This window comes from Lissotriton helveticus, chromosome 3_1, assembly GCF_964261635.1.
Source record: "Lissotriton helveticus chromosome 3_1, aLisHel1.1, whole genome shotgun sequence".
Lineage (NCBI taxonomy): Eukaryota > Metazoa > Chordata > Amphibia > Caudata > Salamandridae > Lissotriton > Lissotriton helveticus.
In genome coordinates, this window is record NC_136061.1 from 1842052859 (window position 1) to 1842078235 (window position 25377).

At 42.0% G+C, this 25377-nt stretch overlaps 2 protein-coding genes across 9 annotated transcripts in view; one reads left to right on the forward strand and one right to left on the reverse strand.

Moving 5' to 3' along the window:
* Positions 1 to 25377, forward strand: part of LOC144823886 (uncharacterized) — a 1846314-nt gene that overhangs the window by 281960 nt on the left and 1538977 nt on the right. The window lies entirely within an intron of this gene.
* LOC144823884 (mucin-5B-like) overlaps positions 1 to 25377 on the reverse strand; it is a 946734-nt gene that overhangs the window by 186075 nt on the left and 735282 nt on the right. Inside the window, exons 25-26 of the mRNA XM_078682773.1 lie at positions 6438 to 6566; positions 3130 to 3214 (exon numbers count right to left, since the gene is read on the reverse strand). Of these exons, the coding sequence (XP_078538899.1) occupies positions 3130 to 3214; positions 6438 to 6566 (214 nt within the window). The remainder of the gene's footprint in view (positions 1 to 3129; positions 3215 to 6437; positions 6567 to 25377) is intronic.

Below are 25377 nucleotides of genomic sequence, written 5' to 3' on the forward strand. Positions count from 1 at the left end.
GCATGAGCAGACAGGCTTATCTCAGAGCTAGTGTATAAAGCATTTGTGAACACATACAGTAACCCAGTGACAACACTACAGATGGACACCACACAAGTTTTATATCAAAAATAAGTATTCTAAATATAGGCTTATCACAAGACCACAAATGTCAAAAATCCACAATACTGTACTTAAAATGGTAGAATTAGCTTCCTTCTCTTTAGATATTAGAATGCGACACTTTGAGTTCAATGTACCTTTGGATGCGTAACGCTATACAACGAAAGTGTTGCAGGGAAGGTGATGCGTCGGTCCCTTACAACCAGGAACGGTGATGCGACGGTTTCTTACTGTTCTTCCGTGGTGATGCAGCTTGCAACGCCGTGATGCGATGAAGATCCGGGGCGATGAAAACAAAGATGGCGTCTTCTCCTTGATGCGATACGATGCGTGCAAGCCCGACGGCCGTGCGGTGACTCAACGATTCTTCTGAGCAGCGACAAGGCCTGCGACATGCTTCTCCGATGATGCGGGACACTCCGGCAAAGCGATGCGACAACTGCAGCGGAGAAAAGCTTGTTCAGTGATGCACCGACAGTGGCGGCACTCTTCTCCGGGTATGGGAGACGCTTCTGCGGTGCGATGCAACAGCTACAGAGGCGACATCCTTGTTCAGTGATGCGACGGGAGCGGCTGCGGCTGTGACGCGCTTCTTCCTCGCGAGTCATGCTTCCAGTTCTTTGCGACACATAGTCCTCCAGAAAGCCAACACAACTGCAGGCACTTCCAAAGAACTCTTGGGGAGCTGGTGGTTGAAGTCTGTTGTACCTGAGACTTCAGCAGGAAGCAAGCTCTTTCTCAAACCCTTGGAGATCCTTCTCAAGTAGCAGAAAGTATACACAAAGTTCCTCTCTCCTTTTTTTGCAGTCAGGCAACCACTACAGACCAATCCCCAAGCAGCACTTCAGTTTAGGAATAGTCTCTCCTCAGTCTCTCTGGTTCCTCTCCTCAGCAAAGGTTTCTTCTTGCTTCCCAGTAGTGATCTAAAATTCTGGGGTCTGGGCCCCCTCTTTTATACACAGTGTATCTTTGTTCTCTGAAGGCAGAGAGGCCTTTACCTAGTGCAAACCAGTTCTGGTCAGTCCTGGAGCACTCTGTTTACATGACTCCTTCTTTGCTTTCACAGTGCAGGGAAGGGATATCAGACACACCACAGGATGTCGAGCCAGCATTGTGGAGGGAAGGCACAGCCCTATTCAGGTCCCAGGTGCAACTCCTCCCTCCGATCTGCATGGAGTTCTCTCTATCCAGCCCTGTGCTGACTCACCCTGTCTCCTGGAATCCCCCAGTCCCTGTTACTGAAACTCCAGACAGAGAATACACAACCTAGCAGAGGCAGGCTTGGAAGGTTAGACAAGAAAATACCTACTTTCTTAAAGTGGTATTTTCAAACACAGATTGTTAAAACCAACTTCAGGCATACTAAACTCGAATTTCTACCTAGTTCCCTGAGTCAGTTAGGATTATACGATGTAATAATCAAACTGCCCATTCTGGCCTATGGGGAACAGATAACCTTGCAATAGTGAAAAACGAAAATAGCTGTAATTCCCTATTAGGGCATGACACACGCAACAGGGCGTGTCCTACCTTTTACCTACAATGCACCCTGCCCCTATGCCTACCAAAGGGGTGTCTGATATGAAGAAAAGGGAAGGTTTAGGGACTGGCAAGTGGGTGCACTTTGCCCAGTCAACATGGCAGTACCAGACTGCACACAGGCTCTGCAATGGCAGACCTGAGACACATGTTTACAGGCTGCTTCTGTGGGTGGCACAACCAGTGCTGCAAGCCCACCAGCAGCATTTGGTTTACAAGCCCTGAGCACACTCAGGGCACTGTGACAAGTAAACCAAACCAGCCAATCATGGTATCACTAATCCATACATCAATTTACCATAGGGAGAGCATATGCACTGATCAGCAGTGGTAAAGTGCCCAGAGTCATAAAACCAACAAAAACAGGTCAGACAAAATACAGGAGGAAGGCAAAAAGTTCAGGGATGACCTTGCAAAAAGGGCCAAGTCTACCAGTAAATTTGTATTTTTTGCATTTCTTTACATTTCCCCCGCTCCTCGCCCCCCTCCCCCTCTTAATCCATGCTCGCCGTCACTGCATGAGTGTCAGACGCCTGGCATTTGTTGGGCTGAGTTCACTTCTTAGAGGCTCAATGTGCTCCTCTGCCAACTTTCTCCTCCATCACTATCCTCTTGCTCTGTAATACCGTAGCGTATGGCACTTATTTTAGCTTCCTTGTGTTTAAACATTAAGTTTGCCTGATAGCAGGCGTAATTTCTTTATGAAATCTCAAATTCTACACCTATGTAAATAACATTTTATTGTTTGACCTTGGTTGTTTTAGATTTGCAGCTTCAGTCTCTGAACATTGATGATTAGTGGGTGTTAAATAGTTTTCAAGTGTTGAATGGTGGCATGCTGAGAGTAATGTCCGTCACTACTGGATACTAAGAAAAGTCATGCACTTGATTTAGAGGATCAATTACCCTTTCCCTGTGTATCATCTGTACTGATGCATAGTAAGTAGTCATTTAGCTTTGTACACATTTCTATGATGTATATGACATAGACACACATTCAACAGTTACATACATGCCACACATATTAGGAAAGTGTTAGCCATATATTGTCTATATACCGCCTAGGTTTTCTTGTGTCTTTTAATAAAACTGATGCCACATATATGCCTTGCAGCATTTCTCCCACTGATGGTCTTCTAAACACAGTTTGATGATCCATGTGGTACTTATATACTTCTGAACCCATGGACTCTGTGTAAATATTTCTGGTGAACACCCGAGCCTATTGACGAGATTGGTGTTAGATGTAGTTTGAATGTGCTGCTGTGCACGCACACTTTGATGAAGGAGCTCACAGCCCCTTTCCATCTTGACAGAGGAAAAAAGTTACAAATATGGTTTAGGGACATATGAAAGGGCAATTCAGGAATTCACACTAAAACCATATTAATATGCATTTGAAATCAAATGTAGGCTTTTTTTGTCTAATCGTAAATTCAGACTTGCAGTGAGTCTTTCACCACAGGCACCTGTACGGTTAAAACATACCATGTTGTGCAGTTCATTACGGAAACACAGGTCATCAGATCTTCGTCAAAGTAAGGTTTGTTTCCGGAGCATTCGGGATAACATCCTGAGGCAGAAAGAAAAGGCATAATAATGCTCATGTGAAAACAGGAATCATCCTTTTATTAATTTATAGATTGCTGCATATGATTCGACCTTAAGCTGATGTACCATGAATGAAGGATTTTCGCTTGTATTCAATATATGAACACATTTTGGTGACCTGGAAAATATCTCCAAATTAGAATAATATACGGGGCATATTATCAAGGGGCTTTATCTCCGCTTTTTTGGCTTTAAAAGCCAAGAAAGCGGAGATAAAATTATCTCCCTATTACCTAGCTGTCTCTAACACCAGTTAGCGACAGCTAGTAGGAGATAGCGACCATCTTGGGCCCCACTTTGCATGTCAGTGATATTTATCACTAATGACATGCAAAGTGGGCGTGCCACGATGTTAGCGACTGGAAACAGTCGCTAACATCGCTATCTCTTATTACCAACTTTTGGAGATATTCGCGCTAAGCGCGAATATCTCCAAAAACTAACAACTGCCCTGAGCAGTTCTTAGCCATGTTATCCAATGGGAGGTGGATAACATGGCTAAGAGCATTAGCTCGGTAATGCATGAATATCGCAGACTTTTCAGCGATATTCATGCATTGCGGCCGTTTTTTATCGCATTTGCGATAAACCTTGATAATAGCAAGGTTTATCTGCGATAACTTCTGACGATGCTTAGCGTTAAAAAATTCGTTGCTAAGCATCGTTAGCGATAAATATCGCTTAACGTTGGTAATATGCCCCATACATTTTTAAAACATTGTCAAATGCAGTGAAAGTGAAATCATTTTGCAAATAAGAAGCACCTCTTACTCATGCATATACTACTCCGTCATTGAAGTTATCATTACACTAAATGGCCAACCACCATATAATGTAGAAGGTACTGGAATCTCAGTATAGGAACTGAACACATTTTACTTCCACATGTAGTGACGGCTCCTCCACAATGCCGGAACAGCATTGCCCTACTGCCTGGTTCCGAGCCAGCAAGTGTAAAATAAAACGAGGTTCTTGCTTCATTTTATTTTATGTTTGCCGGATCTTAGCCAGCAGTGTTGGGAGGCATAGGAGTGAGGGAGGAGGAGTGCTAGTGTACTCCATTCCTGAGGTGCTCATGTGTGTTTGGATGGTTGTCTCATGCAAACCAAAACACACATGCACACTTAAGTTTTCTCCAGTTCTGCTGCATTGAGTAGCTGGGATGGAGAAACCCCTCAGACGTACTGGTCTGAATTGGGCTGCTGGGACCCAGGAAGAAGAGGAGATGCAGCCGGTGGCAAAATGTAAGTTTTTTTTTAATATTGTATATCCACGCGACCCCAACCGCCCCACTGTACACATCTCCATGACCGGATTGGGACAGAAAATGTGTCCAGGAATCAAAATAAACATGGCTCCGACTCAAAAAAGCTGAAAAAGGTGCCCCAAATTTGCAAATCGTAGAACTTGTAAAGACATGCTGTATGGGTGTTTGGTAAAGTATGGGAGACTGCTTGAATTTGTGCTTGCTTCAGGCAATGCTATGGTAGTATCAGGAAAATCAACAATAAAAAATAGCCCACCACACTTTAGAACAGGTCCACACTCCGACTTGTCAACCCGGCACTTCTGGAACTGCCTAGTTGCCCTACGGGCTAGTTCGAAACGGTGTACCTCAAAGACGAGGACTTGCAAAACACGCCATTCTTAATATCAAGAGATGGGGACATATCATGAAGCTGTGCAGTTGCGCTGGGTATATATGTGCTCCTCTTCTTAGGAGACTGTAGTCACCACTGAGTGCACACCTTTAACTAAGAGGCAAGAAGTCTTGCACAGCGCAGAATTCCTCAAATTGAAGCTAAAAGTCTAATACCTTCATGTGAGTCCCTTCTGAACCTAGGAAGTGTATTGTATTTCTCACCAGCTACTTATGGTTTATTGCACTATTTCCAAACTCTGAGGTTATTGCTGAGATAAGCAGACCCTCTGAAACTTGGGGTAAAATATACCAAGACTGAACATGCAGTTGAACAGATAAAATGCTTTATCTTATTCACTAATCTTGTTTATGGAAAAAGTCTTTCCAACTCCTTAAAAAGGGATTCCAAAGGAATACTCATTCAGTATCTGAGGGGTCCTGTTGTAGGTGCCCCTGCCAAATCACCAATTGGTATCTAATTTATCATTTTTTGCGACCTAAATCAAAACATTGATCCTTTATAGACACCTCAAAGGAGGTGGTATCCCATTTACACAATGCGAATTTAAAAATAAAGTTGGTTTCTGGGGAGGCAGTGGTCAGCCTCTCCTCAAACGAACACAAAAAAATAAACTTTTCTTTTTACATGAATTCCCATTTCTTTTAAGGAAAACGTCCTGCATTTAAAACAACTGTTCGTTATTAAAAAGCAATCACTGATATGGTGGTCTGCTGCCCCAGAGAAGGCCACCATTCTAGTGTTGGCCTTCAATAGCATTTTGCGACTTAACTAATTAACATGCATAAGGTAGGTCGGGTCTCAACCCACTGCGATTCAGATTCTTAAGAACTGACCTATTAGAACATATGTCAGTACATATCTTTACTGGTCACAAAGACATTGGTTGCATGTTGTGATCAATATTTTGCAACCAGATATTAGTGCATCTTGCCCTAGGTCTTTTTCATTTAGGCATCTTGTTAATTTAAATATCAGTTTGCTAAAAAAAACTTAGAAATAAAGTAACAAAAATGTACATAAGTAGACAATTAGAGTACAAAAAAGTTAGAAAGTACAAACACGTCAAAGGCCCTTATTACAAGCCTGGGGTTACTTGAATTCCAATTCCTGCACAAAATGAAAGTATGCACAGGAATCGAAATTCCAAGTTGCGTGATAATAATCACACCCATACTATTTTCCCAGATAGAGTTCTGCAGGAAAAACCGATGTCAACACCAAGCCTGGTAGTGATACCCTAAGTCTTTTAAATATTAGGTCGAAGTCCAGTGATGTTACATGACACTTGAAAATTGCTAATATTGTTTATTTAAAAAAAATGCCCAATAAATATTTTGCAACTTCTACTAATACACCGTTGTACTACCCGCTGGATATAAATTCCTGACACTCCTGACATCTAAATCTAATTTGGGTCTCAAGCTAGTTTAACTAGAAGAAGAAGAAACAGCAATAACTATCAAGCCATCAGGTACAACTTTGCTACATCACACAAAGCTGTGAATGAATGTCAGAGCATACCTTCAAGAGTGTATGTGCTATCTGTGCACAGTTCTCTTGGGTTCGTGCAAGTCTTAAGGCAAGGAGAACCACAGGGCTTGTAGTGCCAGGAACATTCCCCTTCTGGGTTGTAGTAATCACAAAACGTTGCTGTAACAAGAGAAATGCCTGTTAGGTACTTGTTAATATTGACATACTGCACAGATAATAGGAAAAAGAAAACTCAACAATTACAGTCCATTACAAAGTTCTGAATTTTTAAGTTCTTCATGCAACACATTTATTTCCAAATGTAGGCAGATCAGAATTCTAAGTGGGCAAGAATCTGCCAAGTCTGGCTCCCAGCAAAGGAAAACAAGCATTTGCAATGCAATAGGTCTTGAGTTAGGGTTGTTGGCGTTGTAATGGAAATGTGTTTTATTTATATGAGAGAGAGTGCTAGTGCGAAAGTGATAGAAAGGCAGAGCGAGATAGTAAATAGAGATAGAGTTTTGTGGGGTTTTTAAGTGAGAGATAGAGTGAACAGAGAGAGGATGCGATAGAGAGTGAAAGAGTTAGAGAAAGGTAGAGCTGCATGCTGGTTGGGAGTGGACACTTGTAAAAAGCATTGTCAAGGTGAAGCTGCTCCCAAAGTTACTGATTATATTCTGGCATGAACCTGTGTTGTTATACTTTAGAAATATAGAATTCTGACGCCTGGCTGCAGCAATACCCTGAAAGCGTAGCCCTTTGACAACATTTCTCTCTGATTTGGTACAGATATGGCAGTCTCAAGCCCCTTAATTTCAGGCTTTCCTTTATGCAGGATTTGGAAAAGCTGATCACGGGTGTTGGCATGATAGCCCCTATTTTATCAGGATAGTTCAGTGTCCCCCACAGAGCAGAGCCATGTGACTGTGCATTTTCTTAAAAAAACTGTCAAAGTAAAGGTAATTTGATTTCCCTCCTCATCAGGATTAGTAACCGCTGTATAAATGGTATTATAATAATATACACCCTCAAAATCATAACAGCAAATGCCTCTGAAAACCCATAAACAATAGGGCAAGGGGAGGGATGCTAGGTGAGGGAGAGTTTATGTGTTTCAGTTTTAGGAATATGATTGCCAAAACAAGGAGGACACAAGCATTGAGACAAATTGTATGTAATCTGCAAGGACTGGCTCTTTGCTATTTGGAAGAGTGTATGGTTTTCTTTTTTTTAAGTCTGTTAATATCAGGTCGATCTGGTTCACTTCCATGAACAACCTATTTCTTTTCAGTGGCGGTGCCAGGTCAGCCGCCTCCAAACTTCACATTTAACAGATTTCTGAAGCATGGCCAGCATGGTACAGTGCTTTCATGAACAGTTAATGTCACTCCCTGTCTGAAGTGTTTGTGGATGCAACGTTACTTACCTGTAATAGTAGTACAGAAGTCTGTTTTTCATTAAAAAATGCTGTCTGTTACATAACCAAAGAGTAAATGCCGTTAGCCCACTGCACATTCCCGGTTTGATGTCTCAAAGGGGGTGATTACAGTTACAGCACTGAGTCACCTCCTTTGGGGGGGTTGGTTTGTTGATCTGTTTAAAACAATTCCGGCTCCAGTCACCTGGTGGCAGGAGTTTTGAAAGCATATGATTTAGAGCAGATTCTGGTCTGCAACCTGTCAGGCCTTAATAGCTATGACGGTGCCCTTACCTCTGAGATTACAGTACTCTTAGCTTTTATTATGGTTCGCCAGCACGTTGAGTCAGCAACATAGAAACGAGGAGCTGAGGGCTGACATCTCAAATCTGTCTTCTAGGGAGGAAGCAAATACCAAAGATGCGCTCGCTCTTTACTTTCTACTGCAATCATTTTACCCACTCCACTCCCTTTTTAGGGCTCACGCAGTGGGCAGCACTGCTCCCGCAGCGAGAGACCTCTTGTAGGGGGTTTCAAAACTGACCTAGGAATCGCACATGCTCGTGCGTGTGCTTTTCCTTTTGGCCCACGCTATTGGCCTTTGCGTGCGTCTTTTTAACAAAGACAGCACGCAATTGGCCAAAGGCGGGTGCATTGCTCTGCCCATGGCCTATTGGTGTCGGTTACCTGCACCGCCATCATGTGGTTTCAATTATCGTGCCCAGATATGGGCGCGATAATTGAAACCACATGTCTCGCTGTGGCGAGCGCACGCGCACCACTTGCGGGCTTGTTTGGATTTAGTGAAGCAACTACATGAAAGAAGGAAAGAGAGATTGTGAACCGTTCCTTCAAGTCACGATTTTCAGTAATTCATTTTTTAAGATGGCTGTAAAGACAGGGGATTGGGAATGCAGAGCCCGAGTAACCACTGTAAATGTGCCCTACTCTGCATATTTTATTCTACAATACATGCAAGGTTTAGCGTTTTTTATTAAAATACAAATTGTAGTCATTAAATGTCCCAAACAATTAAGGTCTGTGCGTGTTTTGTACCAATTATATATTTTTGGGGGAGAATTGGGACTTTGCGTGGAGACAGCAGTTTATCTGCTATTTGAATAAGTCGGTGGCATGCTTTCGTGCAGCTTTCAGCCTGATTTTGGGGATGGTTTGGCCTTCTGTGCTTCAGCAGCAGAGAATGGTGTTTGCTGTACTTTCCCACAGAATGTTCACTGAGCACGAGTCAGATATCTGTGGTGATGTTCAGACATTGCTCACAGCGTAGGCAAGTTAATGCGCAGTTAACACAAGATACACAGATGTTTTTTAATTCCCCTGCTTAGGGAAACCAAAGCAGTAAGTCGTGAAGAGAGAGGAAATGCACATTGCAAGCGATGGTTAACACAAACCGAAGGGGGCCCGCTTATACTTAATAACTCTAAAAAAGCGCATGACAAAAAGACAAGCATGCCACAGTTTACATAAAACATGAGACACTTCCCACATTGCTGCTCCAAAGAACATCAGACCATTTGCTGTTTTGAAAAGGGCATGGTGTGTGTGTTCGCGAGACAGTGGTCTAGTTTTTAGCAAGTCTACAGTAAGTGAAGTTTAAATGCAGATTCCGAGGGGGTGAAGCAATTTTTCTCCTGGTGGCTTTGGTCTGTGAGTGTAAATCATGAAGCTTAGACAGCTCCAGAAGAAGTTTGCAAGGTGCAAAATTGCAATTGTCTAAAAATTAACCAACTTGGGCACAGGATACTACTGAGAGCTAATTGAATCTTGGAAAATTGTAGTCTATAACTGCTACAACTGAGCTAGTTAAGCAAGCATTGACAAAGCCTATTGATCTTTTAGACATTTGGTACTGGTGCAGCATGACAGAAAGTAAAGAAAGGAAATGCTATGTCACAGTGAAAGCTGGCCACGCTTTACATGGGAAGGACAAGCAACATGAGGGTCAGCAGAAAGACGGTTGAAGGGGGCTTGAAACACCACAGACAGTGAAGGGTGCAAGCAACACCATGAATTGTTGGAGGGTGGGGGGAGGATGGGAGAAGCAACACAACATGGGAAGAATGTAAAAGGGACAAGAGAAGCAATGCAACGCAGAAGAGGGGAGGGAGAGACTATGAAACAGCAATCACGCAGGAGGGGTGGGACAAGCAACAATATCATAGCAAGCAAAGACAATGGAACAAGCAAAAACTGCGACATGCACGTACAAGGGTGCACAGACATAATATCGACTCCAAAATATCGTTTGGACAGAATATCGAGTTTGAAATATCGTTTGGACAAAATATCGACAGGACAGAATATAGACAGCCAAAATATCGTTTTTAAGCTAAGTGAAGTAATATCGACTGTAAATAATATAGAAAGTGAAAATATCCAAGTATATAATCTAGATAGTAAAAAATATCGTTTTTTAAATAATATTTAATTATTTATAGTGTTTTTTCATGTTATAATATGTGTGAAAAGTGTCATTTTATGTTATAATTATTTTTAATTAATGATTTTTTTTTAATTATTGTGTAATTTTATTCTGTAGCGGGTTGTGGGTTTATAGGGGAATAGGGTGGGAAGTAATTTAATTATAATTAATTAAATATGTAAATTTATTTATTGGTAGTAATATTTAATTAATTGGTAATTAAATAATATTTGTTAATTATTTAAAATTTAATTGGTAATTAATTTAATTGTATTGATTAATTGCTAATTATGTAAATTTAAATAATTTATTTTCTGTAGCGGGTTGTGGGTTTATAGGGGAATAGGGTGGGAAGTAATTTAATTATAATTAATTAAATATGTAAATTTAATAATTGGTAGTAATATTTAATTAATTGTTAATTAAAAAATATTTGTTAATTAATAAAAAATTAATTGGTAATTAATTTAATTTAATTGATTACTTGCTAATTATATTAAATTAAATTATTTATTTCCTGTAGCGGGTTGTGGGTTTATAGGGGAATAGAGTGGGAAGTAATTTAATAATAATTAATGAAATAATAACATTTATTTAATTGCATTTAATATAAAATAATTGTAAATTAAATTTTAATTATTAAATACATAATTGGTAATTAGTTATAAATTAGTATTAATAGGTAACTAATTGAAATATTTACAGTTTTTGTTTTTTGGGTAAAGGGGGTCAGTTTTTAGTTTTTGGGTAAAGGGGTATTTTTAGGGTTCAGGGTCAGTTTTTAGTTTTTGGGTAAAGGGGTATTTTTAGGGTTCATGGTCAGTTTTTAGTTTTTGGGTAAAGGGGTATTTTTAGGGTTCAGGGTCAGTTTTTGGTTTTTGGGTAAAGGGGTATTTTTAGGGTTCAGGGTCAGTTTTTAGTTTTTGGGTAAAGGTGTATTTTTAGGGTTCAGGGTAAGTTTTGGGTTTTTGGGTAAAGGGTTTTTTTAGGGTTCAGGGTCAGTTTGGGGTTTTTGGGGTACAGGGATACAGTGTAAAAATAAAGTAAAATTAAATTTACATTAAATTAATTTAATGACATTTAATTAAATTAAAATATATAAAATTAATTTTAAATAATTTAAATAAAAAAAAAATATTATATACTTACCAATAGAATAGTAATTTTTACTCTTTTGTATTTGTATGTTAATAATATTGGCTATTATTTAATTAAATTTTGTTACTATATATATATATGTTTTAAGAAATATGAATAAAAAAATATAATTTTTTTACTTTCATTAATTATTTAATTATTAAAAGTTATTTTAAGTATTGTTAAGTATATTTTAGTAATTAATTTTTTATATTAATGTAATTAAACATTGTTTTTATTAAAGTCGATATTTTTTACAACGATATTTTTGTAAACGATATTTTAAACTCGATATTTTTGTACTTACCTGTTTGTAGATACAAACTCGATATTCTGTCAGTCGATATTTTGTCAACGATATTTTTTCCAGTCGATATTATGTCCCTCGATATTTTTTCAGTGATCCACGTACAAGAGCCATTTGCCTTTTCAATGTTTTTTTGTGGGTGATGGGGAAAAGCAATGTCGACAGGGCAGGAGAGGTAGAGGGGGCTAGCAACACTGTGGCAAAACACAGCAGGTTAATTAAAATTGAAAAAAAATTTTGTTAGAGAAATAAGTACTATGACCGGTAGCATCATAGCACTTTATTTGTTATGTTGGGTGGAGAGGGGCTAACATGGACAGCAGGTGAAGGACGGAAAGGACATGTAACAATAGGGACAACAGAAAAAAGACTGAAGGAGGTGAAAGGGGCTAAGAACACCATGGACAGTAGGAGGGGTCAAGCAATACTATGAATGGCTGGAAGGTGGTGAGAGGGATAGGAAAAGCAACACAACATGGAATGGAGGTGGGAAGGATAGGAGGGACAGAAGCAGCACAACACAGGAGAGGGGTGGAAGGGACCATGAATCAGCAACTTTGCAGGAGAGGGCAGGTGACAACATCAGGGCAAGCAAGGACAATGGGTCAAGCAACAATGAACAATGAAAAGAAAAAAGTACCTCCAAAAGTGCACACAGATGAAGGACAAACGGTCGAACAATGAAGCATACTGGGGCCATGCTCCAGGGGACTGTGATCGCAAACCAGCCCTGTTAATTAGGTCTGCACGGCTCCTCGGCCCCGGGGGAAGGAGGGGAGGAGGGGGAATGCTGGCAGGAACACTGCTGCGGGTTGCACTTTTGTTACAAGTGTCGATTTTGCAGCACTGCTGCAAAACCGGCCCCCAGTAACAAAACCACTCCCCACTAGTCAGAAAATGGCCCCCACCCATCCAGCACACTACGGAAATACCCGGGCCCACTACGGTCAGTCCGGCTGTGGGGACAAACCCACAAAAAGGAAGTAGAGCTGTCATGTGCTGACCAAGGAGAAGCAAGGAAATTAAATTGAAGATGAAGCCAACCAACGGCAAGGAATGGTGGCCCTTCTGTAAGCTAGCAAAATGTCGTGCATGTGCCCGATTCCAATCGATGTATTTAAAGCCAAAAGTCTCCATGTTGTTTTATACTACCTTGTTTAAACAACGAACTGCAACATAGCCTTTCTTTTACCAACAGCACACGATCGGTGCCACAGTACACGATTCTGTCAATTTCGTTTTGTCGAATTTTGGGAACATGAGTTTTTCCATTCTTGAATGGGAAGAAGACAAGGTAACTAATTTAGGTTGTGCTTGTCCGTTTGAAGTTGAAAGTTTACCTCAGGAGTGAGGATAGTAAGGACTGTTTTCTTATCTTTCGCAGGAGTGAACCCCCCCAAAGGTCCTGAGGAGAAGCCCGCTACTAAGGGGTTTCGAAACGCGTCGACCCTGTTTTTGTTTTTCCAGGCCAATCACATAAAAATGTCATCTGTAAAATCACTTAGATTGTCCCAAAAAATTTTGATGGCCTGTTTTTGAATTATTTGCCGTCATCTGTAAAATTGTTGTGAAACAATCCTATTAATACCCCACCACCCATAATAATAATAGATTCCCCCGAATCTAGGTGAGGGTATTCACGCTTTTTCTTATTCTTTCTTTCTACCTGTATGTTTGATTTAGTGGGAAAGAAGTTTGTGTATGGCTTTTTTCACTGAATGAATGTTGGAGTACAAATGAGTTTGTTTGATTGAGGTCTATTCTCTCGTTTTTCTTGGGTAGTTTTGGTTGATTGTGTTATCTTTATATACCACTTTTTTTAGAAGAAATTTTAAGATATTCCCCCCTCCCCCTGCGCTGATCGATTTTGACAATTTTGTCTAAAAAAATAAAAATTATTTGTGCAACCTCAAAAAATAAAAAGGATTTAGTCTGACATATGTTTGTCTTGTGTTTGCAGCAACAGTTTCAAGTCATTGTGCATTTTAAGTCAGTTGATTCATATAGCAGTACTGGCAATTTGTTCTGTTTAAACCTTGCATGTGACAGAGAATGCGCTATCTCAGGCAAAACCTAAAAAGTGCTTGTCCTAGAGATGCAGTTTTTGCTTTTATTCTCTGCAGTGTCTGGAGACTTCAGCTTCAGAGTTCTGAATAATGTATCGTTCAAATTGACTACCAAGAATAACCACACCACTGAATAGCCCTGCTCACTCCGACCTTCCAGAGTCAGGATGGTGTACCCTATTGTAGATGCTCAGAATCAAAGTATGAGAATGCAGTGTCTGGCTCACATTCAGACTCTGCATCCAGCCGTATATATGATGGAACAAAGACTGCTGGATTAAATGTGTACATATATATATATACATATACATATAAGTAAATATATATATATATATATATATATATATATATATATATATATATATATATATATTCACTGAAAAAATCATAGGTTTCACACATGTTATAGTTATCTGGACATTTCACTCATACAAAACTATTGAAATTCCCCCGTTATAGTTAGTTCAGCTAACTATAACTCGCGCACCCGCAATGCACTGCTGATGACGTCACATATTAGATCACTCATGACATGGTCAGTGACATCACTCATGACATCACTGATGACATCTCAAATGACATCACTGATGACACATCATCCACACATACACACATCTACTTGCTGCATTCCTTAGCTGTGATTATAAACTATTCTTCTATTTTATATTCATATTCAAAGTGCATGCCCTTTATCGAGCCTTTTTGTTGTAACTACTGTTCCAGGAATTCTGCTCCTACACAGAACTGTGCATAAAGACTTAGGACCTCAGTGAATTACGGTGTACCAAAACCCACCTACCAGACTAGCAATCAGTGACTCATTGGTTCTTTGTCCTATAGCAAAAACACCAATGACTAGTCAACCCAGAATATGCGACTTAGATTACCTCAAATAAGGTGGATAAAAAGATCACTCTTTCATTATAGTCTTACACCAGTCCAAAACAAGGAGTAAATAAAGACACGTGCAAGTTTGAAATGTTTATTTCTAATGCCGTAATCTCATGCACAGTACCTTAGATAATATAACCAAACATATTATCAGAAACAAGGTTGTCAGCATTGTTACTATTCCATAAAATACAAAGGGAAAAAGCATCCTATAATGCCAAAGGTTAACAAATGTAAAATATACCTACATTTCACCCTCCCTACCTAGCAGGTTAGTTTATAACTACAGAAGGTCTCTTAGGATTACATGGGCAGACCCATACCGCTGGTACTCAGCAGTAGTGGATCACATTGAGTTCTGCACAAACTGTCAGGATACGAATGTTCTCCAACTGTGTGTAATTATGCCTCCACAATGCATTATTAAACGCGCCAGTATTAGAGGTGGCCACAGCTGCATATGTGTTATGGCTCGAATGTGCGAGGATCATTCTGAATAACAGACACAGTATTCAAGATAACCTTGATGTTCCATGGTCTCACTATACACACTAAACTAGCGAGGCAGTCTACAAATGTAGCATACCAAAATATTCTCATGTAAAGCAAAATACTCAGCCTTCTCTAAACAATATCACAAATGTGTGTTGTGTGCAAAGCAGAGCAGGAAAGGAAAAATGGCGTTTAAGCTTCTAATAAACCCATGCTAACTTAACACGCTGTGAGTGCAAGGCTCAGCCCACGACACCCTCCCTCGATCGAAGCACGTGATATAAAAGTGGGCGAATTAGGAACGCAGAGTCCAAGAGTCAAGTTCAAATTTGCTGTTTGATAGAAAACAGTAGCTAAATATTAAAGAATAGGTAGAAAAATCAGAGTCTTAATCCAACAGCGTATAAGCACAGTATGTAGCTACACACTCCAAGAGGAATTCATTGTATTCATCTGAAAACATTTCAGCCATCCAATTCAATAGTGAGAATGAACATACATGTGCCTCAACGACCGGAGCCTCTATCACCATCGGAGGAAAACTCGGGTCATCTTCAACGTAACTGCGTGCCAAGAACTCAAGCGCTGCTGCAGAAACATTCCAACGTCCCAATATTCCATGTATCGCCACTAAGGCCATAATCCCGCCGCCAGAAAAGAGCAAGTCATGAACCACTAAGGGGCTCATCAGCTGGTCATAATCCGGGAGATACCGTACAGCAGAGACACAAATCCAGGGCCCAGTCGAAATCGCAACTCAGGCAATGGAAGACAGGTTGAACGCATGTGAAAAAGGAGAATCGATACGATAATCCATAAGCTGCACTCAATGTAGCCAGAGGCAGCGCTCCGTAATAACTAAGCATTCGGTTGCGGACCAGCAACAGCCGGTACATATTGTCGTCTGCTGCAGGATGTGCATCCATATTTAAGTAAACAAATTAATAAAAGCACACTGGCAACTAATGCGAGTATTAAGCGGAATCCACCAAAGATGCTGAAAAAATCGAACGAAAAAAACACGAAAAGACACCAAATATAGTTTGAAAAGAAGTCACAAGGCCACTGCTTCTAACTTTAAAAAAGTAAGGTAACTCCATAGTCAAGGACGCATTAAAGATACTCTAAATTAACCCCCCAAAACGCAGGGGCACGTCTGTATTTAATAAAGCATGCACTTCTGTGCGGGTGTTTGCTACATGAAGGACAAATGTTTCTCTAGCAGATGTAAGAGCGACTTCTTTTTGAGACAATAGTGCCTTGAGGACAGGCTGCCTAGTGCTGCTTGGTTTGTGCGCTTGCGCTATTGCGGTGACTCAAGACTGCTGTTCCAGCGCTTTTTAATTATTTAGTTTTACTTAAAAATAATTTTTGCTTTTAGCTGCTCGCTGTAGCGCTATTACTGCCCCTCACCCACATTTAAAATTTACTAAAGCACCGCTACTTTGCGGGTCCGGTTCTGGGGTGTTGTGGGAGCGCCATACTTAGTTAGGTTTTGAAGCCAGACGCCGCCATATTGGTGCGGGTCGTGGCGCCTGATTAGGCAACTTACGCCGGCCTACTTAAAGCTCCACCCTTTTCAACGCGCAGCGGTGACGCGCAGGGTGGCGCCTTCTCTGCGCCTGAGTCGTGCCAGAGTCCTGCCCGTCTGCGCCCGTCAGCGTTCCGGGAGCGGACGGGGCAGGACGGCTGGCTGGCTATTTTATTGCTAGGTGCATTACTACCACCTGTTTTGAGTATGTCGTACAGATACTCATCTGAGACTCTTTTAAACTTTCGTCCTCAGGTAGGTCGCTGCCATTATGTTTTTCCCGGTAGTCGGGTGTTAAGAAAAGGCTGCCCCAACTGTGGTTGGCGCCTTCCTAAATATGAAAAAGCCACTCCGACTCCTAAACCACCTCCCATCGTCTGTTTACTTCTTAATACGCGTTCCCTAGGCTGTCACGCGCCTGATATTTGGAATCTGCTGTACAACTCGAATGTATCCTGTCTTTTCTTGACAGAAACCTGGTTAAATGACTCCTCGACCCCCGACTTAGTCAACGCCATCCCTCCTGATTATTCCATCTTCAGGAGAGACAGAGTGTCTGGGCGAGGGGGCGGTGTGGCCATTATAGTCAACAAACAGCTGCACTGCACCACTTCTCCGGTTGATAATATTCAGGAGACAGAGGCCCTTGGCTTTACACTCCATCTTTCCTCATCTCAGGCCTGTACCGTTATCCTCTTATATAGAGCACCTGGCCCTACAGGCCCTTTTTTAGATGAACTCCAGGCAGCACTTTCAGTCCCGTGCCTTAAATCTGAGCACTGCCTATTGCTTGGTGACCTAAATATACACATGGATGATGATACTAATCCAGACACTATTAAGCTGATGGATATCACTACTATGTTAGGACTGTCACCTCTCATCCGCGAACCTACACATAATAAAGGTCACACCCTGGACCAAGTCTATTCTACCCTTCCTATTGATTCTCAAGCTCCACAGCCGGTGTTGTGGTCAGATCACTATCTGATTACTTTTTTCCTTTCCTGTGTATCACCCTCTAGAAGGAAACTTACTAGTCCTTCCAAGCGTACGTCCCGACCTTTTCATCTCCTCTCTAATGAGAGACTACTACAGGCGATGGAAGACGCACCCTGTACTTTGTCGGGTAACGTAGAAGAAGATCTAGTCTATTTCATCGATTGGCTCACGGAAAGATTGGCGATTCTCGTCCCTGAGAAAATAGCTAAAGTGGGAAACAAGAGGCCTTCTGCTCCTTGGTTTACTTCTCAGCTTAGGGAAGCCCGCCAAAATTGTAAGAGAGCCGAAAGAGTTTGGCAAAAGGACTACAACCCTTCGGCTAAAGCCAAACTTAAAAATCTGACTAGATCTTACCACAAGTTGATGTGGAATGAAAAAAAACTACATTTTGAACGTCGTATTGACGACGCTGGAAACACATGTAGGGAAATTTTTAAAATTGTTAACGACTATCCAAGATTCCCTTGCCAGTTATTCCAATCGTACTAAGGTGGATCTACCTGGTGCTCTTTCCCTCCCTAACCTAGCCATGGCTCCTACTCTCTGGGAATTTCCCCCGTTAAGTCCTGATTCTTCGCTAGTCCATCTTACCGGGCTGAAGTCTGGTTCACCTTTGGACCCTTGCCCGGTCTCCTGTCTCAAGAAAATAGCCCCAGCCTTAAATGGTCCCATTAACTCCATTCTTAATTCCTCTCTGTCTTCTGGTGTGGTTCCCCCGGCGTGGAAGTGTGCACTCATTCTTCCACTCCTAAAAAAACCAGCCTTAGATTCCACCGTTCATGCCAATTATCGGCCTATATCTCTCCTTCCCGCCTTGGCGAAGGTGGCAGAAAGACATGTGCACAGATCGATCTCAGACTTCATCGTAGAAAACGATCTGTTGCACAACACCCAATCCGGTTTTCGTGCAAATTACAGCACGGAGACCGCGTTGCTGGAAGTCACTGTCGCCATCAGAGAGGTGTTAGATGCGGGAGGAAAGGCCATGTTGGTCATGTTGGACCTGTCGGCAGCGTTCGACACCGTTCCCCATGAAACCCTCCTAATACGACTCTGGGAATGTGGTATTCGGGGGACGGTGTGGAACTGGCTCAAATCCTTTTTAGCTGACCGCCGACAAACGATCTGGGCGCCTCCTCACTCCGCCGTTATGGCACCTCTGGAAGTAGGGGTCCCTCAGGGGTCTATTCTTAGCCCCCTGCTTTTTAACATCTTCTTGGCCCCCCTTGCAGAGGTGGCGGAGTCTTTTGGCGCCCAGATCGTGTCCTACGCTGACGACACCCAACTCTTGTTTACCCATAACAAGAACGAGGTGTTCGATGGGAGCCGCATCAGAAGCTGCTTAGAGGCGGTTTTCGGCTGGTTCAGGTAGCATGGTCTAAAATGCAACTCCGATAAATCGGAGCTGCTATTTTTTGGATATGCTTCTGAGCCAGTTTGGAAAAGCTGGTGGCCGCAGGATCTGTTTCCACCTGCTAAGGCAAGCGTTAAAGCCAAAAATTTGGGAATCATTATCGATAATGATCTTTCTTATGGGCCCCAAATATCTAGCCTTTCGGGGAAATGTTTCGGCATCCTCCGGATGCTTAGAAAATGTTTGCCCTTGATATCCATCAAACACAGAAGGATCATTGTTCAGGCACTTGTAGGGTCCAGATTGGACTACGCGAACGCCCTCTATCTAGGGCTCCCCAAATACCTGGTGAGGCGGCTTCAAGTAGTCCAAAATTCAGCTGCCCGTGCCATCTACGGGCTTCCCAGACGTGCAAGTGCCTCTGCTCTGCTTAGAGAGCTGCATTGGCTTCCCATAGCCAAGAGAGTTCAGTTTAAGAGCCTGACGTTGACCTTTAAAGCCCTTCATGCCATCGGTCCCAGATACATTAGGAAACGTCTGGCTCTATACAAACCCAACAGAGCTCTACGGTCCGCCTCCCTGTCTAAAATGGTAGTCCCGGCCATTAAACGAGCTAGACAGGGTGGTCGCTCTTTTCATCACTTGGCCCCTCGTGCTTGGAATGAGCTTCCGCTTTTTCTTAGACAGACTTCTTGTCTTCTGTCCTTTAGAAAGGCCTTAAAAACTTGGCTCTTTACCTGATAGGCTTGCCACTTTCCCTAGCTGTTGTGTCGTGTTGTCGTCTTGAGGGCTTCCTTCGCCAAAGCGCCGGGACACTCCTTCTGGAGTAGCTGTTGCGCTATAGAAGAACCATAATAACATAACATAAATAACAATAGCGCTCTTATACGACTCATTTGGTTGACTCTGCTTTCAAGGTCGGAATCGACGGCCAGATGAAAACATCCAGATTCCAATGCCGAGGAGTAAACACAACTTTTTTATAGCAAACCACAAGCTCAGTTACCGTAATCATGTAAGCGATGCCTGCTAACATCGCACAACAATCTGCATTATTTCAAAGTAAATAACTCCCGTTTCCAGTAAACTGAACGTTGGTATGATAGCAGGTGTCCGAGTGCCTTTCAAAACTCAGTCCAAATTAGGCGCATCTTCATTACAAGAGCCATGCAATTGTATGTGTCTACAAATTAAGGAGTGATCTGGTGCTATTGTCCAATCCTCGCCATTCAGATAGACTTCTTTTCCCTCCCTCAGGTACCTATATGTAAATGGTAATAACCAAGCTTCATGGAGATAAGCGCTGGTTAAAGATCCATATCTGCCTATAGCATAGTATTTCATGCAAACGTCAAACTTAAACAGGTTAAAAAGTAACGTTATGATACCGTGGATAAGCCACACATCTGAATCGGATCTCCAATGAGTGACCTCTAACCATTCTCATAGCGCGCCCTGTGCTCTGATTTGACAGTGAGAGATTGACCGCACCATAGTTTGTACTGCTAATCATTCTCAGCATACGCTACGAATATGCTTTCACGTTACGCATCGCATCGAAGCTTCGATGTGACGTCATGTACGGCGCCCCGTACTCAAAAGATGCAAATGTTTTTAATTGTTTAAAAACATATATTTATGTATTTAATGAAAATACTAACAGAAGACATTATCTAGGATAATTCTGAAATCATCTTTTTTAAGTTTCAATAATCCTATATTACTTTTAAAAGTAATTACACAAATCGCGGTGGAACATCATGCATACTCACATCGTAAGAGCACGGTAAGCACAGCGTAAGCGTACGCAAAGCCATGTGATTTTAAAAGAAGTCATTTGATTGGTTCATAACACTTCCTATTACAACTGTTGAAACTTCCATCCCATTATAATCATTCTACTTTCACTTTCTAAGAAGAAGCATCTCTTCTGAGAATCTTGTCACATAGAACAAAGTTTACCATATTAACAGCAATGGACTCATCTTCCAGCCATTCTTAAGAGGAATATTTCATTCCTGAAGAACCTCCAAAGAAGAGGAAAGAAGCTCTAATTTAGCAGTTTTTTTACTTTTCCAGAAGGGCAAAACAAGGTTAATGCTCCAAAAGTAACCTGTAAAATTTGTCAAACAACTCTTTCAAGGGGTGATCCATCTAAAAAATACTCCTTTGGCACAGCAAACATGGAGCGACACATGAAGAACTTACACCCCAACAACTTTGCTTGAGCTGCAACACGGAGGTTGGACAACCCACCTGCTGCTGCTAGACCAAGCACATCAACTGCTGCACCAGCATTTTCAGCAAGCAGTCCACACCCACAAATTGATCCTGATTTTGCTAAAATAAAAATTCTATACATTTATTGGAATAAACTTTTGTGTTATGGGGAACAGTCTATTGACCAGATAAAACGCAGGAAGCAAGAGCATCGCTGTCCTCGACATTATTATTATTTTTGTCATTCTTTTGTTCTTGTTGGACACTTCCAAACCCCCTATTATAGAAAAAAATTACCCCTGTCATTTGGCCCCCTCGGGAGCTAATTAAGAATAACACGGACTTCTATTTTGCGTACGAGTACCATAAGCATACCCCGCTATGTTTAAAATTTAAAAAAAAAAAGTTTGCGCCTAAAGATCCATATGGGACCCCCTGAGCAGGCCTAGAGGGTCAACATGTTTCTACCCTGCCCCCTTTCCTTATTTTTCAACTTTGTTTTACTGTTTTCTTCTGACTCGGTGCTACCGAGGCACAAGATGGCTGCCAACACTTCCTGCTTTGGAGTGTTGACAGACAGTTGACATCCAATCAGCATGCAGCTCGTGCTGGTAACTGTACAGATTTCTGTACGCGTGCAGTACTTATTTTTTTTAATTTTTTTTATTTTAGTAGTTTTGTATAGCGCTAGCTGGACCAAAGGGTATCAGTGCGCTTCACAACATATACAGCAAATAAAATAGTGAGCAGACTGAAAATCAATCATACAGAATCTGTTGAATGATTGTCTCCAGAAGATATCTTGGTCTGCGACCTTGTTGTCAGACTCGGAATTTTGGTAAAGCTGGAGTGGCAGATAGGGGCAGTCCAGGGTCTGTCAGATCCCTCGAGTACGGTTGAGGAAGAGGTCTTTGAGGAGCCTCTTGAATTTTGAAAATGAGGAGATTGTTCTAATGTGGGGAGGAATGGAGTTCCAGATTTTGGGAGCGTTACCAGCAAAAGATTTGGCTGTAATTCTGTGCTTGCGAGATTTGGGCGGGATGAGCAGTAGAGAGCTGGAGCTCCTGAGGTTTCTGGACTGGCCTGCCCTATTGAGTTTGGCGGCCAGGTATTCTGGTTTACCTGTATGCAGGGCTTTGTGCGTGATGCAGGCTGTTCTGAAACTGGCTCGCAACTCCACTGGGAGCCATCTGAGTTCTTTGAGGGCTGGAGAGATGTGCTCAGATTTCTTAATTCCGGAGACCATTCTTGCTGCTGCATTGAGTGTCGTCTTCAAGGGGGCAAGGTGAGATTTTGCTGTACCTGTCAAGGTCGCAATTCCATAGTCTATTCTGGAGAGGGCTAGAGCCTGGGTGGCTTGTTGAAGGTCCTTGGGTGGGATGAAGGGTTTTATTTTGTATAGTAGTTTAAGGTTGAGAAAGGCACTTTTAGCAGATCTTAAGATGTGTTTCTTCATGTCGAGTTTTGGGTCTAGGGTGATCCCTACAGATTTCACCGAGTCTGATAGGGAAAGGTTACCATTGAGGGTATCGATGGCTTTGAGCCATTCTTTGATTTGAGGGTTATCATCTTTGTTGGAAATAAGTAGTATTTCTGTTTTATCTTGGTTCAGTTTAAAGTGATTGGTTGAGAGCCAGTCTTGTTCCTCCTTGAGCGTGTTGTTTAGTCTCTGGATGTCCTCAATTGAGGTAGTTTCCAGATAGAGCTGCGTGTTGTCTTCGTCTCTAGATAACACTATGATTTTACTTTTGATTTTCTCAGGAACTACTGAACGGAATTACACCATTTAACAAAAAGCACAATCTGCGAACCAAACACTACCCTTCTGCCACATTTGGTGTATTTCCGTTCAGCTGTTCGGGCTGTAGCCCTGCTAAAGGTCCCTATGAAAAATTGCATGGGGAAAACACTTTTTGGGACCCCCCTTTTTTCTCTGCCCCCACTTGACGAATCACCCTCAAACTTTTCAGGGAAGGAGCGGAGTGGAGCAGGCCATTATCTTGGAGAAATTCACGAAGATTCGTCCACCAGCGTTAAAGTTATTCCAAAGGGAATGATGTGGATTTCCTATGGAAAGTAGGTCCTAACTATAACTACCTACTGGCGACCACCAGTAGGTAATATATATATGAACAAGGGCTCTGGTAGCCCGAAACGCGTAATGCACTCTTTCACTAACTTGAGCAAATAAACGAGAAATCGAACATCTGGTCCTGTGGTCTGTCTCCTGTGTTTCTGATGACAGGAGGAGTTTGTCGCGGATATATATATATATATATATATATATATATATATATATATATATATATATATATATATATATTAATGATAAATATTTATATATATAACCTAGTAGAAGGCATATTGCAAGTTTTTAAAATACATAAATAAAAGGTATTGTCATTACAATGGCAATTGCTCAAACTCCTATTGCATTGCAAATGCTTGTTAGATCTTCATATTAGATCCACCTTGTATCAAATCAGTTCAATGGCAGAGGGCCTATGACAGGCAGAGGTCCGCATACTACTCCCCTATAACCCACCATGGAACACTCACTCGTGCAGATGCAGGGCAGTGTTACAAGTGACCAAGTATAACTAGGACAGAGCCTTTAGAGCGCAGTGCACGCTAGCAGCAATGCTTCAGGGACACCCTTGCCTACATTTCCACACAGCTATTCAGCTGTGCTTCAGTTCAACAGAAGTCGATTTGATTTTTGTGAGCCAGCGAGTCTGTACAAGGGCCTCCCCCGCCGTTCCTGACCTCTCCTGTCATTCCTTGCCACTCCATGATGATGTTGGGTAATAATGATGGAGAAGATTTATTGTAAGTGTCGAAGAAACAAGCTTCACACATGCTTTCATCAATTCAGGTTGAACTACAACTGCAGAAAGTATTAGAGTTAAATACCACAGAGCTTGGCCTGCGCTACCTCGGGGAAGCCTGGCCTTGGGACAGTTTACATCAGATGGGGTACTAGGGTTGTAGAAAAAACATCAGTCACCTCAGGCACTGTGTAGTGTAACTGGCTCAGCGCAGCTCTGCCTTTAGAGGATATCAGAGTCATTGTCTCTGGTGGTAAGCTACATCAGTAAGCAAACGGGGTGTCACCATGATGCGTGGTGACTTGTTCGGATGCACTTTCTTCGTTTCTGGCAAAAGAGCGCAAATATTTTCAGGGCTGTGGGCAAGTCATACAGTGAGTGCGCTTTGCCTGACTCACAGCAGCTGCTCAGCTTGCTTGAGTGCTTCATGCGTTGTTGCTCCTGTCTCCCTACTTTACCTCAGTGCTGCATGGGTTTCAGAGGTCTCTACAAATGCACGACTAAGCATTTTAGTGCGGTTATGGGGACCACTGCTGTGGAAAAGTAAATTTTGCCATGTTCTGTGTCCCTACGCCTCATCCATCATAGGTTATGAGTGCATGACCAATATGCATATGTTATTCCCCATGTCTGATTAATGACGCAATTACAGTTGTGTCCACCTCTGGTATGTCAGTTTCCAGTCCTCGTGAATACTACGAATATCAGGCCTATGTAAAGTTATATTGCCACGTTTCTCAGTGTGCACGTTATTTCATTATAAAGTCCCCGTTTCCAGGCCTCAAAAGGGCCCGGACCACAGATTCAGCTCCTGTCTCCTGAAAGCCTCGCTGAGGAGCGATACAGCCCCCACCTGTATCCTCGACCTCTCACTTACTTCCTGCCTCGCAGTGCCCGGTGCAGCTTGGCTCTGCCTCTGAGTCTGCCAAGAGTATGTTATGATTCCAGCTATCAGTTCAGTCCTTCTTCTCTGCATTCCTAAACTACTGAACTGCATCAATAGTTTCCGTCATTGTCTAGCCTATTCGGCTCCACGTTAGAGAAATACTGTATTAATGGTCATTTAATATTCTTCATCACGCACTACATGTAGAATAATGCATGGTCCAGTCTTAGAATCAAGTTAGCTTTTCCCCTCATGACTTCTAGTTTATATCAACATGTTCCCTAAACATCAGATACCAGATAGGGTTTAGGTACATGTCGCTCCGACCCTCCAGACTCAAGTCTCTGCTCCTAGCACAGAGTTCGTAGCCCCCAGCTTCTCCTAGTAACACGTCATTGCCAGTTTACGCGCACCATT